Below are 17,903 nucleotides of genomic sequence, written 5' to 3'. Positions count from 1 at the left end.
ACATTGATCACACTTAAATAAAAGAAACATTAATTATATATAGTGTGAAGCACATTTCAGGATAAAGCGATTCACTGTATGTCATTGATGAATATTGTGAAGCACATTTCATGGTAAAGGGACACAAATGTCATGGTCAATGCTAGAAGCTATTACAGACTGTCAACAATCTCTATGACAACCATGTAAACAAAACAACACAGGGGCCTGTCACACTGTAATAGGGATCATAACCACGGAATCTCTCATTAAGGGTATCGCGACAACAACAATTATACAAACTTAAAATCCATATAAAAATCTATGTGTTATATCATAATTAATGTATAAATAATAAATTATATTAGTTATACTACAGGATATCAAAGTTCTATTTATATGTCGAAGGTTTCAGTCAGAATGTTAGACTATACACCTTAACTGCAAAATTCTTTCCTGTTTATTTATGATAGACCTGTTCAGGGGGAGAACGGGGTGTTAGAAATTATACTCCATTTTACAAATGTGGCTTCCAAAGGAACCAAAATAACGTTAAAGTCAAGAAATCGAGAAAATTCTGATGTCGCAATGTGGAAACAAACGTGATGAAACTGGAAAATTCAAACTTGTATTAACCATATAAGTCTGTGAAAATGAATGCATCTTCTGCCTGAACGAAGTTTGACAAAATGAGGTTTGCTAATTCTTGCCGACTACTTTTTTCATAGTTGGTGATATTTTCAACTTTGTAGAGAGTCAAAATACCTTCTTATAGTTTCTAAGTTGATTCTACTGATTGGAAAGCAAGAAAAAGAACTGTTCAGAGGTGAAAGCAAGCCCCAGGTTTTATCCAATTTGCAAACCCTTCAGGCAAATCTGCTTTTCTTACACCCACAGAGCATGGTAGAATCTTATAATCTGGACAGCAGGAGGTATATTCCAACTATATTGACAGAACTGTGATCCCCTGCGGTTACATGGAATTATATTCCCGTAGTTCCACAACCATGATACAAGTTATAATGATGGGTAAATCATATCTACTGTATATATATAATACATGTACAGGTATTTCACTATGTAGGACTCTGTTTATAAACATGAGCTATTTTAAGTAATATGAGCAAAAGAATATAACTAAAATAAGTAAATATTATAAATGGTATTGACAAAAATATGATAAAATAATTTTGTTTCTTGCTCTTTGCAATAAAACCATGCATTAAAATGAAATTAAAAATGTTGAGCAACATTTTGAGCACATGACGAAGAAAGCTTACTGCACTTAATATATAAAGCATCATTAGTTAAAACAAATAAAAATTAAAAATTCAGAATCTCTAAAAGTTTATATTTGCTAATCTGAATAAGCGTTGATTCTGAATTTACAGGAATAGGGTTTCTCACCACACAACCAACCATTAACGGTTATTACTTATTTACATCCAAATAGAAAACGAATTGGTTGATGAAGGCGTACATTACTGTACTTCGTCAATTCCTCAAAAATAACACTCCACATATATAAATACCGGTAACATTAGTTTCTGCTCGAGTATTTCGACATTTGTACAATCTTCAAGTTTTTACACACAGAAATCAAGCACCATCCTCATGTCCAGTGGTTATGCTCACTTTCACTCTCTATACCCCTGGAATATGATAGCTGTTGGTCTCAGGTAAACCCATCTGACCAATCGCTAGGCTGATACCTGTCCTTTGAAGATTACAAAGGGGAGAGGCCCGACTTCAAAGCCTGTCAATTTTTACCTTTACGTGACCGCGAGATTCTTTTGATGTACATCAAAGGATCAAACAAGTCTTCTTGTCTCATCAACAAGGTGGCGCACACCGAGCCTTCAATTTTGCTTTGACATATTCCAGGGGCGCAGAGAGCGAAAGTGAGCGTAACCCCTGGATATTGAGGATGATCAACCACATGAATTCTAAATCTGTATATACATGTCCTTATCTTGTAGAGATTAACATCTTGTTTTATGCACCATGATGGAAGTATCTCATCACATACCATTGCCATTTTTAAAAGTATTTCAGAGTGAAAAAATACAAACTGTCACCACTGTCCACAGCAGTCAACACTAACGTATCCACAAATAATAGGAAACTTTCTTCGGCGTCATTCTGAAAACAGAAGCAAAATATGTAAGACAGAGCAAGGAGAAGAATATAGGACAACCAAACTTGGACATGCACTAGGATTAACAGGGGTCCTACTCAAATATTTTAGACTCACAATATTGTATGTATAGAGTCTGAACAGTGATGAATAATTTCTCGAGTGTAATAGTGATTGTAAGACCATCTTTCTTATTTTGCTAATATTATACATGCATTTGTTGTGCCCATATACACCTTGATTGTAAACATGTAAAGAAAATGGATATAATCACAACATGCTCAAGCGTCACCAATAAGTGGGTTTTAAAGTTTATTTGGCCGACTAGTTTCGCCTCTGAAGTTGTGGCTTCATCAGGACCAATATACTTTGAGTGTAAACAGGTAATACTTTATTGTACTAGTTATCAAACGTCACACGTAAACATTTTACTGGTTGTGCTAAATGAACCTATATACAAACTATACTTATCAACCTGAAGAAAAAGTTCAGAAATGTTTAGTGAAACCAACGTGGAAACCAACAAGGTACACAAATAGCATAGAACAGTTCTTTTACAGAAGGAAATAGTCTTATTTTTACAGCAGTTTTTACTATTATATTTGATACTTGGGATAAATTCTCCTTACCTGGAGTAGGTGTTGTCGAAGGTGAGGGTGTAGACCCCGAGTTGTTTGGCCGTGAGCTCCCCTTTAACAGCCTGTTTGTGGGAGTCACACTTACAAGATGGCACTAGTGTCTGGGCGGCTGTTTGGGGGAGATCACTCCGGGTCTGGTACGTCACACTGAACACGATGTCCTGTTTAACAACAGAAAAATCGTGATAACAAGCCATTCGGACTGATATGTCTCTCCTGTGCCCCACTTTGACCCTCAATGCACATATCAGAGAAACTAAACGCAAAAACTTAATGTTGATGGACATGAAAAGGAGCGCTGCATCCAGCATTTGATTCATGGGTTGAGATGTACATGTACTAAGATGTCTCTGCCGTCGCCGGAAAAGCAACACCTAAGTCTCGCTTCTGCTACTTTGTTGCAGCGAGACAAAAATGGAGAATTATTAAACAATATCAAAATCAAAGATCCTCATACTTTTTCTTTGGATTTGATAATAGTGAATGTAACAATCTTGGATAAAAACATTAGATTTTGCAGAAGACTTTTACAGAACTCTTCCTAACTTTTTTTTTTTTAACTGAAGTAGTGCTGACCATAGTTTATTGCCCTACGTTACATTGAGTTATCTCCCCTGTACTACTGATGTGCTTCAGGATTTTATCCACTGAACTATGGTTGGGCCATCCTCGAATACTCAAGAGGTTATGATCACTTACATTCTCGGCCCTATGTCACAACAAATTTGAAGGCTATACTATGATTGAGACTTTATTGGGTTACCTCCCCTGTGCTATGACTTTACCTATATTAAATTATCTCCCCATAAGGTGTAATGGTGTTACCTATACCGTACGGGTCTGGGATTACCTCCCCTGTATTTACCTACCTTTGGCTATCTCTCCTGTATTTGCCTATCTTTGGTTGTCTCCCCTGTATTTTTGTTACACCTACCTTCGGTTACCTCCCCTGTATTTGGCTACCTTTGGTTACCTCCCCTGTATTTGTCTAACTTTGGTTACCTCCCCTGTATTTGCCTACCTTTTGTTATCTCTCCTGTATTTTTGTTACACCTACCTTTGGTTGTGAAGTAAACTCCCAACAGAGTACGGTATTGATCTTGTCCACCATGATAGGAACAGCAAACCTACGGCCGGCCCTAATGGTCACCTCGTTTGTACTGTTGATAATGCCTTTCTCCAACTCCTCTGTAGAAACTGTCAGACTTGTGGTCAGTCTGTAAATACATAATCAACAGGGATGGAAATTGCTGGGAAAAAAACTTGAACTACAATTGACAATTCACTAATATGGTAACCTTATAATATAATGGCTAGGTAAGAGGATAGAAATTTGTACATAATTGAAAATAACAGTAAGTAAAGGTGTTCATTTTCATGAAATATAAATATGTACACGAAGTGCAAAATTAGGGCAAAGTAAATGTGCCGTGCAAGCTAATTGGTAAAAAGAATCGAAAATAAAAGTGTTGTGTAAGGTAATTGGTAAAAAGAATCAAAAGTAAATGTGTTGTGTAAGGTAAGTGGTAAAAAAGAATCCAAGATATTACGTGGGGTCCATAGTGATTGACTGTGAATCTTCGCTGATTGTCAGTGACTTGGAGATTTCCTCATCGCTGATCATATGGAAGACATCGTCTTTCGAAGGTGCCGCAGCTCCCTCCTCTTCCTCCCTGTCAAAGTTTGATTGAAAGCATCCAATAAGAACCACCTTGGTGAAAAAAAATTTCCAGCGTTTTTCTAATATTGAAATAATTTGTGCAATATCCAACACTGTGCTGGTAAAGAGAAAAGCGACCCTTCACTAAATCAATGTGTTCAGTATATTAGATATTAAAGTCTATTTTCACACTTTTTGCAAAGTTCCATCCCAGGTGATAGCTTTAGTTTCTAATACAGATTGGATTATAATTTGTAATCTTATAATGATAATAATAATTTGAGGTTCTTTTACACTGCTTTATCATAAACTAGTTTGTAGGTCATCTCAAAGCGGTTCACAAATTATCATCCATGGTTATAGGGCCTTTGCAACCAGCCAATAATGAATATCTTTCTCAACTCCCTGGGGAGCATACACCCAGTGCTGCCATTTCAGCAATCACAGCTAGCATTCAAAAATTCTAGCACTGCCCAACACATACTCCTTTACAGCTGAGTAGACTGGAAAAAGCAGAGTAAAGCATCTTGTTCAAAGATACCACACAATGCAGTGACGTGACTCGAACAGGCAACCCTTCAGTCACAAGCCAGGCATCCTACTACTGGACTACCATGCCTCCTTAGTCTAATTGTATTTTAGTTTGAAGTACAATTTGTGGTCTCACTGTAGTCTAGTTTTCAGTCGGGAGAATTCAGTGCTGTAATATAAACCTACCCTGTAACAGTTTTCTTCACTTTGGTTTCGTCAGTCTCATTTTCACCGACCAATGCTATTGAGATATCAGTGGCCACTTGACCGGGAACTGTATACGTCATCTCTTCTGTCCTTGACCCCTCCATGGAGGACTGGTCTGTGGGCTCTAAAATAAAAAATATCATCAGCTTTTTGAAAAACATTCATAATTTTTAACACTGCTTTCACCACAATTTAAATACTAATAGTAAGTTTCATAATATAATATTTTGCAAGAATGATACACACTTAAAGGCATTGACCTTGATTTGTGAAAGAGATGCTGTGGTCAGGTGGCAGAGTGGATAGTGCACTTGCTGTTTACCTAGAGGGCCGGGGTTCGATTCCCAAATCGAATGTGAAAAGGTACTTGGTCACCTGCCCAACCCCATGGGATTTCCCCGGGTACTCTGGTTTCATTCCACATTAAAAACCCTCCGCACACTTACATCCAGGTCAACAAGAGTGATAAGTATCACTAGTATCACGCTAAAACAGTTAACCCTTTCACCATTATAGACCACAATGATTTCATCAAGATCAATGCATGGTAGAGTCTACTGAAGTTATATAGGGGTGAAAGGGTTAAGCTACATATCACAAGCCATTACCTGAAGACTCTATAGTAGAAGTGCTCTCATTCATTTGGCTGACCACCACCCTTGGTTCCTTGCCAATAGACTGACCGTACGTGTCTGCTGCCTCTTGGTCTAATGACAGGCCGCGAGAGGTACGGAACTTACAATGAGGCAGCTCTACAGTGTCTTCAAAGTCATTGTTTTCTGTGTCTGGTGTATCAGCCTGATCCGACTCAATCTGACTATGCCATAGGTAGCACATGTTACAGGCCCGAGACTTCTTACTGAAACAGGGGGAGATCACTCTATTAGACAATCATCACAAGGTAGGTTCATGTACTAATGTCACTGTGAAAATCCTTTTTGCCAAGAAATACATAATTTCATGATACATCATTAGTAAATGATCTTTAATTCCCACAATATTGTTTTCAGATTTAATTCAAGATCCAGAAAATTCTGTTTCCGAATTATTTTTCTTCAGACAATTTGTCCTTAAAGACATGTCCACAATAATGAATTAAATAAACTTCCAAATTCAAAAGCAGAAATGTTCTCGCACAGAAAGATTCCCCCTGGTTTATGGCATTATTTCACAATTTTATTAACAAGGTCATTTCCTGACAATAAAAACTTTCTGTAAATATCATCTGTGGAAACTGTTTGTATATGTGGCCTGTACTAGACAATGTTTGTTTGTGTGGCCTGTACTAGACAATGTTTGTGTATGTGGCCTGTACTAGACAATGTTTGTGTATGTGGCCTGTACTAGACAATGTTTGTATGTGTGGCCTGTACTAGACAATGTTTGTGTATGTGGCCTATACTAGACAATGTTTGTGTATGTAGCCTGTATTAGACAATGTTTGTGTATGTGGCCTGTACTAGACAAAGTTTGTGTATGTGGCCTGTACTAGACAATGTTTGTGTATGTGACCTGTACTAGACAATGTTTGTGTATGTGGCCTGTACTAGACAATGTTTTTATGTGTGGCCTGTACTAGACAATGTTTGTGTATGTTGCCTATACTAGACAATGTTTGTGTATGTGGCCTGTACTAGACAATGTTTGTGTATGTGTGATGTTTGAGTACGTTTGATGTCCGTACGTGTGAAGTATTTGTACATGAACTTACCTGCTGTGCGCTGTCATGATCCAGTTATTGCTACAGTTGAAACAGAAGATCTTCCCACATATCCGACAGTGATGCTGTCAACAGAGAATTAAATTCTAGTGAAACACAGTAAAACTTCACATAACAACTTCTATATAATTAGTCAAACTGTTTGATGTTCATGGTTAGCCTTTGATTATATCACTGATTAAAGCATGAAACATACATTCAAAAAAGAAATATGATCATTTGAATACCTAGCCCAAATTTCTTCTGGCCCTACCACCAGACTTAAACATTTTGACAGATAAGTGCCTGATGTCTGTCTGTCAAAATGTCTGATGTCAGGGCCAGAGGAAACTGGGGCTATTGGATTCCAGTCTCAAAAACATTTTTAATTGAAATAACGTGTTCAGCACACAGCTAGTTTCAAAAAAGAAACAGCAATGTCCAACCATTGTAAATTACCAAAACATTTTTTTTTATACTATGCTAAAAAAAACATATAACACTGCTATCTTGAATGACCTTGACATTGTTACCTTGAGTGACCTTAGCTTGACACAGCTACCTTGAATAGCCAACAGACATTGTTACTATAAATCATTGACCTTTGACATTGTGATTATAAATGACCTTGACATTGACCTTTCTGACTGTGAAGGAGAACTCGGTTTTGCAGCCGAGACAGTTGAGCACTTTTTTGTCATCCATCCACTTCTCTTTGACCTTTTCCTTCTGTTGATAGGCCAGCTGATCCGACTTTTGCCAAAGTGTGTCCTTTTCTCTGTTACCGTGAAAACAAAATGATAACAATATTGCTTTTGAATATTTGAACCCTTATATTAACACATGTTTTCATCGTTAAGCATTTGAGTCGCTATACACTTTGTAAATTAGAACTTGTGTGCATGGCAGGGTAGAATGAGGCTTAGGTGTGTACCATTACAATCAAAGTCATTATTTGGCCAAAGACTATATAAGTCCTTGTTGTTCAAAGTCTTATTAGATGAACAAGGTGTTGAATTAAATTTTCAAAAATGCTTGCTCTTTTAATTTTTTTCCATTCAATAAAATTATCAAAACTGTCTCCATATTGTTATAATCAATCACTATAAGTGCCTGCTTTTGGTTTTGATTTATTTCAAGACATAAAACATGTGCTCTATGACAACACCTTGTCTAACTCCAAGAAACTGATTTTACCGGATGAGTTTGATGAGTTTTTTCTTTAGTTGTTCTGTATCTGTTTTAAGTTCTGAGATCTCGCTCTGACTCTCCATCCCCGAGTCATTTAGTCTCCGTTCAGCGTCCTCTAGCTGGCTCTACAACAGACCAACCATATCCCTCTTTACACCCCTCCTAACATGCCACCCCACAGCCATCCATGTCTTATTTATTTATTCACCAACCAATCACACTGAGAAACAAACTATTTCATGAACAGCATAAGAATATTCTATATCATAATTAACAGACTCAAAAAATATTTTTAAAATGAACTATCGCTATAAAGAATATGTGAAATAATACATATCAGAAGTTAAAGTAAAGACTTTCAATCGCACTCCTACCTGTATTTGTGAAAATGTGTTATGTCGTCTCAATATTAAAATCAATAAATTAAAGGTATTAAAGTTATGATGAAGCTTAGAAATTTGCAGAGCATAGAAGAACATGGAAATTAAGTACTGATCAAAAAAACAAAATGCACAGAATCTTTGTACATGTAGTATAATAATTGTACCTGCAATGACTGAATTTTTCGTGAATCTATTTTAGTAAAAATCGTAAAATTCCATGTGAACTTGTAAGAATAAATAACTGCATGTTAAGTACATTAGAGATCGGCTTTTCTCAAAAACTTAAGAAAAAAATATAGACCTCCAGAATGTTTGCTCCTTATAATTTACAGTCTCTGTCTGTAGGTTTCCAGGGGTGCAGATAGCGTAAGTGAGCATAACCCCTGGATTATCGAGGATGGGTGTAGATATAAATGTTGAACGCCAATAACATATCACAAAATTAATTTTCGGGGCACATTTACTAAATGTTTATACCCAATATGGAAAGTTTTGATAAGGAATTAAACAAAAACATTTAAGCGTGTGACCTCACAAAGCAAGAGCTCTACTCAATTTCTACTCATAAGGAGGAAGCATGCACTACTTGGAAATTCTCATGCATACAATGATCTTACTGTCAATAACCCCATGGCTCATTATTGAAGCTTAAGCTCTCCTCTTAACATTAGTTCTTGCTGATTTTTATTATGGTTTAATCATATGAAACACATTAAGCGTTATGTTTATATTTTCATCATCAAATAAGTTCCTAAATTTCCGTAAATATCGCTAGTATACTAGGACCCTGACGAAGGAGTAAGGATACCACTGATTTGGCAGGAAATACATTGCATATTCACTGCAATATTACATTTATACATGCCTACCACATATTACAAAATCCTAGAAATCTTTTAACTGTCCTCGGAGATAAACCAAACCGTCAGTTACTGTTAAAGCCAATATCGTTACCTGACTGATGACCAATCATATTATCGTAACATATCGTATTTTCAACTCAGTGCTGTGAGTTCAATCTGATATATATGTATTGTACAATGTATCTAGCCCGGCCCTACCTTAAGAGATAAAACAACAGATTTCTCGGTCTCCAAATCTTTTCTGGTCTGAAACAAAACAGACATGCATCAAAAAAGGGAAGGAGTTGGTATAACTGATACGTATATATATAGACATACGAGGGCATCCAAAATAAAAAATCCAAAATATCAAGAAACCTAAAGAAAAGATTTTATCCCAAAACTTTTGATCCATTAAATGTTCAATTAGTCCTGGATGCAGAGGTGAGGAACTTATAAAACGAACTGAGTATCCAAAGTAAAAACAGTGTTGAGGTCATCAAGAACAGTCTACCTGTTAAACAAAACCAAATAGTATACTATCCAGGAAGTACTAGTGTTGAAAAGTTCCCTGATTGAAGTTTAATTTTTTTAATTAAGATTGAATGTATTTTACTCAATTTTCAGTCCCACTAGAAAATCACCTGCTTTATTGACGGGTAAAAATGAAACTGGCAATTAACAGGGAAGGTAATTAATGTGCATGTACTGCTCTTTAACCCGAACTCTCTTATTGCTATTACACATGCACTTAATGAAAAAGTTCATAATCAGAGAAGAGAATATCTTCATGCGCCATGACATGTCCAAAATTACCAAACTCTGATGTCTACTTATTAAAGAACTTGCAATTATATACATTTATTAGGATATTTTTTTAATAATAAACATCCAATGGTACTTTTCTTAAAAATAGGGCTTTAAAATACAACTGAAAGATATAAAAATTACACTCACAATATTTTGAGCAAAACATTTTGGTTCTTATTCTGTCTTTGCGTATTGCAGAGTTATCTTCTCTTGAGAACAGGGATTGATTGTTACGTCATTGGGTTGTGTGAGTAACGGTATCAATTTTTGAGAAAAAGACGTAATTTTCTCACTCAAATCAATGACGTAAAAATCATTACCTTTTCTCAAGAGAAGATAACTCTGCAATACGCAAAGACGGAATAGCCTTTGGTGACTAGTTTAGAAGTTTTTTGATAGTACATACGAATGTGTTATTAACACAATGTGTTTCGTTATAAGTTGTGTAGATCAAAAGCAAGTTTGCTTCCAGCAGTTTTCAGTTTATAGCTAGATAGGCATCAACAAGCAGCAAATCAGGAAAAATAAGCCGAGGCAGACCAAGAGTAGTGTACATGTGTGCTCTATATATAAAACACCGAGGCAGACCAAGAGTAGTGTGTGCTCTATATATAAAACAAGAGTAGTATGTGCTCTATATATAAAACACTGTGATACCCAAATACTGCAGAACACTCATATTTAGTGTCGTAGATTTTCTCAGCATCAATAATGAATTCAAGTTTTATAGGAACAGTAATTTTAATTTATTCATAACGTTAGATAAAATCACTTTCAGTGGAATACAATTAAATTTCCTCAGAAATATCAAAGTACATTAAAAATTGATTGGTGAATTTATGAGTGAAATACAAGTAAGCTACAGTAAAGCCAATAAAAAGCCAATAAAAAAAACTTACATTAAAAACATAAAATTACAGGTGCATATCAGTCAGGTAAATTAGAAATGAAGCATGATCATTTTTAATAAATTATCAAGGAACACATTTACAGTCAATTCTGTATTCAGAGCCAACCCTCGTAGGACATAAAGCTGTCTCTTAACACAGGTAGTCTAAAAATAACTACAATGAGGAGTTATAAAACTGGTCTCTTAACACAGGTAGTCTAAAAATAACTACAATGGGGAGTTATAAAACTGGTCTCTTAACACAGGTAGTCTAAAAAATAACTACAATGGGGAGTAATAAAACTGGTCTCTTAACACAGGTAGTCTAAAAAATAACTACAATGGGAAGTCTCTTAAAACAGGTAGTCTAAAAATAACTACAATTAGGAGTTATAAAACTGATCTCTTAACACAGGTAGTCTGAAAAATAACTACAATGGGGAGTAATAAAACTGGTCTCTTAACACAGGTAGTCTAAAAAATAACTACAATGGGGAGTCTCTTAACACAGGTGGTCTAAAAATAACTACAATTAGGAGTTATAAAACTGGTCTCTTAACACAGGTAGTCTAAAAATTAACTACAATGGGGAGTCTCTTAACACAGGTAGTCTAAAAATTAACTACAATGGGGAGTCTTTTAATGCAGGTGGTCGGACAATAACTACAATGGGGAGTCTCTTAACACAGGTAGTCTAAAAATTAACTACAATGGGGAGTCTCTTAACACAGGTAGTCTAAAAATTAACTACAATGGGGAGTCTCTTAACAAAGGTAGTCTAAAGTTAACTACAATGGGGAGTCTCTTAACACAGGTGGTCTGAAAATAACTACAATGGGGAGTCTCTTAATGCAGGTGGTTTGAAAATAGCTACAATAGGGAGTTTTAAACTTGGTCTCTTAACACAGGTGGTCGGACAATAACTACAATGAAGAGTTTTAAAAATGGTGTGATGTAAAAATAGCTAAAATGCTGGATTTTAACATTGGTCTCTTAACACAGGTGGTCACTTTATTTATAGAGGTGGTCTCTTTTTCAGGTTTGACTGGATTAGCAATGGACTGTATTTTAGGCTAGTATAGATATAAATGCTATGTACCAAACTACAACAGTAATCAGCACCAAACAGAAACAAGAAAAAAACATGAATTGAGGAAATTTTTACAGACACACATATGCATTCAGTGAACAGTCAGGTCAAGTTTTCAAACACACCGATGCATATACTTTGTATATTGTAAATAAACTTTACTCAAAATGTCCAAATTTACAACTATTATTTATATTTCTTATATATCATCATGAACACTCCTTTAGATTTTGTTTTCTGAATACAAACAGAGGTTTGATAAAGAAGTTAACTTGAATATATCTCCCCCCCCTGTAGGGCCTACCATAAGGAGTTTCTCCTGGAGTTCCCCCTTATTCATGTCCCTGGTCTGCACCATGGACCGTAAACTTTCCACCTGTTAAACAGAGAATCAAATAACCATGTTCAAGACTACAATCAAATTATCTTCTCTTTAACAAAGATTCCAATACATTAAGTCATACAGTCAGCCATTCAGTCTTGATAACTTTAACCCCACTGAGCCGGCCTCAACTCCCAGCACTCCATGCATTGCTTCTGAGGAAATATGTTCTCATGTGTTTGGTTGTCTGTTTGTTCGGGCTTAATGGCTTCCTGACTCAAGGAGACCATTTTGGATCGAAAGCGCCACAATTCGACAAAGGAACTCGAAAGACTTCACACACATCAAAAGGAAGTAAAATGTTAAAATTTGTAAAAAGTTTATCAATATGATTATATAGTGCAAGAGTAGTTTAAACGCTATGTTCTATCACAATGCTCCAGAATGTGGATTTTCTGGATTAATAAGGATAACCCTTCGGTTTTCATAAATTACATTACCTGGTATGTATCACTTGAAAGCGACGTTCTTGCTTCACTGATAAGTTAAAGTCTAAACGAGCCAGGTTACATTTGACATACCTCGTGACCTTGTCTGTCCTTCTCTCTTTCCCGGGCGGACTTGATCTCGGCCATCTCCTGTTCCAGCTGCTCTATGAGGCCCTCCTGCTCCATCAGTTTGTCCTTCAACTCGCCGATGTTTGTCTCCTGAGAGTTGTACGACTGAGGAGATAAACAAACCATATACATATTGGAACTGTCAATCCTCTGATTTACAGGAGTACTTTTTTTTAAAGGCATACTTGATTTACACATTCATCATTTGTTTTTTTTACAGGAATTTGACATACAGGAACTTGATTTACAGGAATACTTGATTTATATAAATATGTACTCTATACCAGCAAACTTTCATCAAGTCAAACTTTATATCCAATTACTATAGATATTACTTTGTTTAATTATATTTGCTGTAATAATAAATTTGCCCTCATTAACTCATTCACCCCTGAAGACACATTTGAACTCTTCCAATTCAAAGGTTGGAATAGTCCATTATGAAATTGCAGGGGTAAATGAGTTAAGGAGGGCGGAAATGGGAAAATGCAGCGGAAAATTCCAAGAATACAGTATCTAGTTTACAGGAATATTGTACTTGTTTAACATAATCCATATACAGGAATATTTGATTTACAAAGGATACTTGACTTACAGGAATATTTGATTAAAAGAATAAATACTAAAGATAACATTGTATGTCCCCAACCTCCGAACCACAGAAAGACTGTTGGGACCTGTAACCTTTCAACTTTGACCTTACCTTCAGGGCCTGTTGATGCTGTATCTGCTCAGCACTGTTCTGGAACTGTAGAGCTGTTATTTCCTGCTTTAGTGTTTCCCGCTCTTGGTCAAAATTCTCTTCCATGGACTTCAAGGTTTCCTCAAGCTCAGCAACATGTTTGTCTTTTTCAGATACTGATTTCTCCAAATCCTCTAAAGACACCGAATTATTTTTCAAAAGACTTTCCAGTTCCTCAGTATGACTTGTGTTGTTTTTGAGTTCATTTTGTAAACCTATCATAGCAGATTCTAACTCACTTTTTTCATCTCTCAAAGTATTCATTTCTTTCTCCAATTGTTTTTGTTTTTCCTCCAAAACTTCGCAATTTTCTTTCCACTTTTCTGCACTTGCCTTCAATTCTCCTTCCAGAGCGTCAATTTTTACCATTGCTTCGTCTCTCTCTGTTGTTAAATCTTTTAACTCATTTTGAAGCGTCCCGATTTCTCCTTCAACTTTCTCTTTCTCCGACATCATGCCAGTCTTCTCTGCTTTCAATCCATCAAACATGGCCGTCATTTCACTGACCCTGATCTTTTGACCTTTGACCTCCTCATCAAGACCTTGACATTGAGTCTGTAGCTGTGTTATCCTCTCCTCCATAGTAACCTTGTCAGATATGATGTCGTTCCGTTCGGCCACAAGTTGATCCTGGGACAAGAAATAATAATCTCAAATATCACTTAATCCTTGAAATCCAAGGAATCTGCACTCAAAACATATGATTTTTTATCTACTTTGCACCCCTGGAATATGTTATGACAAAATTAGAAGCTCTTTACACGTCACTTTTGTGTATGATACAAACACCCTGATGAAGATCAAAGAAATTGTGCAGCAACGTAACGGTAAACTTGACAAGCTTCGAAGTTTGATTAATCAGGTTAGCATTTGGTTAGGGTTTTTTATACATCAAACCAGTGTTCTCCCAAGGATTGTTTTGAAGAGCTATGGTATGTATTATTTTTTCTCTGTAATTACAGTGTGGCACTGCCCACCCTTTCAGTGCCGGGACCCATTTATCAAGCGCGATGCCATTTTGAGAAAGAAGGCTCAAAACAAGCGTAATCATTGATGTATTTCATTTTAAATAAATAGCATTATCTAATAATCTTGACATTGCATTATTATCCCTTTTTTTTAACTACCACCAATAAAATAAGTTGACTCAAGAAAATAGATAATTTTAGCAAATCACATTTCTTGTTCAAGAAAATCATCACAGAAATAATTCAATATACATCGTCTCTAAAAATAAATGAATAAAACTGACACTCAAACAAATGATATTTATCATGACAAATTATTAATTAATTTTGAAATCGATGATTTATCTCTGTAATTTAATTTAACTGAAACCATCCGAATAACTTAAAGCAAGCCTTTAACGTTGCCTTGACATAGTCCTTCGTAAAGATCGAGAATAGCCAAATCTTTGGATTTTGAGGATGGTTTTATTTTAATTATGCTCACAACAAGTGATAACCAGTAAGGAACATCTTATTAATTCTCTTGCATATCTACAGTAGTATATTTTTTGTTGGGAAGACACTTCCATGCATATTTTTGTTCAAATCTTCACCAAATGACCTTGAGGTGATCAATCTAAACTGACCTTGAGGTGGTCGATCTAAACTGACCTTGAGGTGGTTGATCTAAACTGACCTTGAGGTGGTCGATCTAAACTGACTTTGAGGTGGTCGAACTAAACTGACCTTGAGGTGGTCGATTTAAACTCACCTTGAGGTGGTCGATCTAAACTGACCTTGAGGTGGTCAATCTAAACTAACCTTGAGGTGGTAGGTGTTCTCTAGCTCACGTGACGTCTGCTCCAGCTGTAGTTTAATACTGCCTAGGTCTGTCATGGCCTCCTCTAGGTTTTCTGTCAGGTCCTGTCGCTCACTCTGAAGTCTCTGTAGGAAAAGATACAAAATTATTACCGGAATCTTACTCCAGTTAAACATGACAACCATCCATCACTCATTTTGAAACTCTATGTATAAGGGAACATGACAGAAACCTTTGTTCAAGTTGCAAAATATTTTGTTAAATAGATTTTGATTTGCAATTTTTTTTGAAAAAGGCAGTATAGAAGTTTGTTTGTGCTTACACATGATAATGAAACACAAATAATTTGTTATGCTTATATTTTTTGTGTGAAATACATAAACACTGCATTTCAATAAAAACCCAGGCTACAAAAAGTAGCATTTTATCAACAAACATATTTCATCCGGAAATAACCTTTGAATATGAAATTACATTACCCGGTATTTCACCCAGACCCACTGGGATCCAACAAACTGACTTGATTAGACAGGGTGACAGTTTACATGATTATATATACATGTAGTACTTTCTATGAACAATTACTGCTGTGTCAGATATGACAGGAAATTGGAATACTCAATGTTCAGTTTAGATAGGTTCTACTGTATAGCTAAATATTATTAACAACCAATCAAATTTCATTATTCTTAATATGGCCATTCTTGAATAACCAATCATATTTCATCATTCTTAATATGGCCATTCTTGAATAACCAATCATATTTCATCATTCTTAATATGGCCATTCTTTGAATAACCAATCAGATTTCATCCTTCTTAATATGGCCATTCTTAAATAACCAATCAGATTTCAACATCTTCCTCAATATGGCTATCCTTAAATAACAGATCAGATTTCATAATCTTCCTTAATATGGTAATTCTTCAATAACCAATCAAATTTCATCATCTTCCTTACAGTAATATGACCATTCTTAAATAATCGATCAGATTTCATAATCTTCCTTAATATGTTAATTCCTAAATAACCAATCAGATTTCATTATCTTCTTTCTCTGTAGATTGTCAGCCAATCAAATCTGGTGTAACTTACCTCTAGAACTTCCTGGTGCCCCTTCTCCCTTTCCTCCTTCTCCTGTCTCACGGTGAACAACTTCTGCTCCGAGTCAAACAAACTCTTTTTCACCTCTGTCAACTTCTGTTCTATCTGTTGCTTTTCTTCAGTAGCTGATGCAACATTCTTTTTCAAGCGTTGATTTTCATTTGTCAGATCATCTAAACGTTTACACAAATTCTCACACTTTTTATCCGATTTCGACTTTTCTACAACAAGATCACTCAATTTTGTTTCAGTTTCTGAAATTTTTGTTCTCGATTTAGCTAAGTCAGACTGCATCTCGTTAGCTTTGTCTGTCTGTTTGTCCAGCTGACTTTTAAGAGATTGAATTTGTTCAGTAAGACTATTTTGATGCTGACTAGTTTGTTCTTGCGTCGCTGAACTTTGTCGTAACTTTTCTTCCGACACTGACAAAGAATTCTGTAGTTCATGTAGTGTTGCTGATTTTTCATTCAATTCTTTTCCCAGTTTAGCAACTTCTGCTTTCAGATTTTTAACGTCTGCTTCCCTTTCAGAAATAATCGTTTCTTTCTCTCTTAAAGATTCATTCAATTTATCCCTTGTTTCAGAGAGATTGTGAACGTTTTCAGACATTTCTGAATTTTGATTCTTAAGAATTGTTTCTTTTTCTTGTAAATCTAACAAAGACTTCTTCAAACTTTCTGCGTCTTTTTTGCTATTCATAAGTTGTCTCCCCTGGTCCTCGCTCTCTACAGTTAACGAATGGCACTGCTCCGATAGAGACTGTTTGTCAGATTCCAAACATTTCATCCTGTCGTCCTTTTCAGCCATTTTCTCTACAACCTCACTGAATACATTTGAAAACTCAACATCATCCATCTTGTTTGGAATCTGAAATATGTAATAGATATTATATTTAAATCTAAACAATGCATTATGTGTATCAATGAATGTTTAAAATATGGCATGAACATTGTCTTTGTAAGAACAACAATTAGATAATGACCTTGAAACATGAACTGTTGTAAGTTTCCTCCTGTTTTACCTTTTTTGTAATTCATGTATAATACCTCTAATTTCACCTTTTGGTAAATTTCTCTAGTTTTACTTTCCTGTAATTTTTTCTAGACTGCCTTATTTTAAATTCCTCTAGTTTTTAAGATTTATTGTAAATTCTTAGTTTTACCTTGTTATAACTTCCTCTAGTTTTACCTTATTATACCTTCCTCTAGTTTTACCTTATTATAACTTCCTCTAGTTTTACCTTATTATAACTTCCTCTAGTTTTACCTTATTATAAATTCCTCTAGTTTTATCT

At 35.5% G+C, this 17,903-nt stretch overlaps 1 protein-coding gene across 2 annotated transcripts in view; it reads right to left on the bottom strand.

Annotated features, from left to right (window-relative positions):
• Positions 1-1,835: 1,835 nt before the first annotated feature.
• The window catches only part of LOC110460775 (FYVE and coiled-coil domain-containing protein 1-like), a 30,606-nt gene continuing 14,538 nt past the window's right edge, over positions 1,836-17,903 (bottom strand). Inside the window, exons 11-25 of one of the 2 annotated variants that reach the window (XM_021513896.1) lie at positions 16,601-17,476; positions 15,507-15,629; positions 13,699-14,367; positions 12,960-13,100; positions 12,361-12,432; positions 9,487-9,534; positions 8,049-8,167; positions 7,491-7,629; positions 6,864-6,937; positions 5,761-6,011; positions 5,132-5,276; positions 4,305-4,427; positions 3,812-3,971; positions 2,746-2,915; positions 1,836-2,121 (exon numbers count right to left, since the gene is read on the bottom strand). In XM_021513896.1, coding sequence (XP_021369571.1) covers positions 2,079-2,121; positions 2,746-2,915; positions 3,812-3,971; positions 4,305-4,427; positions 5,132-5,276; positions 5,761-6,011; positions 6,864-6,937; positions 7,491-7,629; positions 8,049-8,167; positions 9,487-9,534; positions 12,361-12,432; positions 12,960-13,100; positions 13,699-14,367; positions 15,507-15,629; positions 16,601-17,476 — 3,153 coding nt within the window. In that variant the 3' untranslated portion in view covers positions 1,836-2,078. The remainder of the gene's footprint in view (positions 2,122-2,745; positions 2,916-3,811; positions 3,972-4,304; positions 4,428-5,131; positions 5,277-5,760; positions 6,012-6,863; positions 6,938-7,490; positions 7,630-8,048; positions 8,168-9,486; positions 9,535-12,360; positions 12,433-12,959; positions 13,101-13,698; positions 14,368-15,506; positions 15,630-16,600; positions 17,477-17,903) is intronic. The other variant, XM_021513897.1, reaches the window with a different exon arrangement.

Source organism: Mizuhopecten yessoensis, unplaced genomic scaffold (assembly GCF_002113885.1).
Source record: "Mizuhopecten yessoensis strain PY_sf001 unplaced genomic scaffold, ASM211388v2 scaffold10479, whole genome shotgun sequence".
Lineage (NCBI taxonomy): Eukaryota > Metazoa > Mollusca > Bivalvia > Pectinida > Pectinidae > Mizuhopecten > Mizuhopecten yessoensis.
This window is presented reverse-complemented; position numbering and strand designations above follow the sequence as displayed.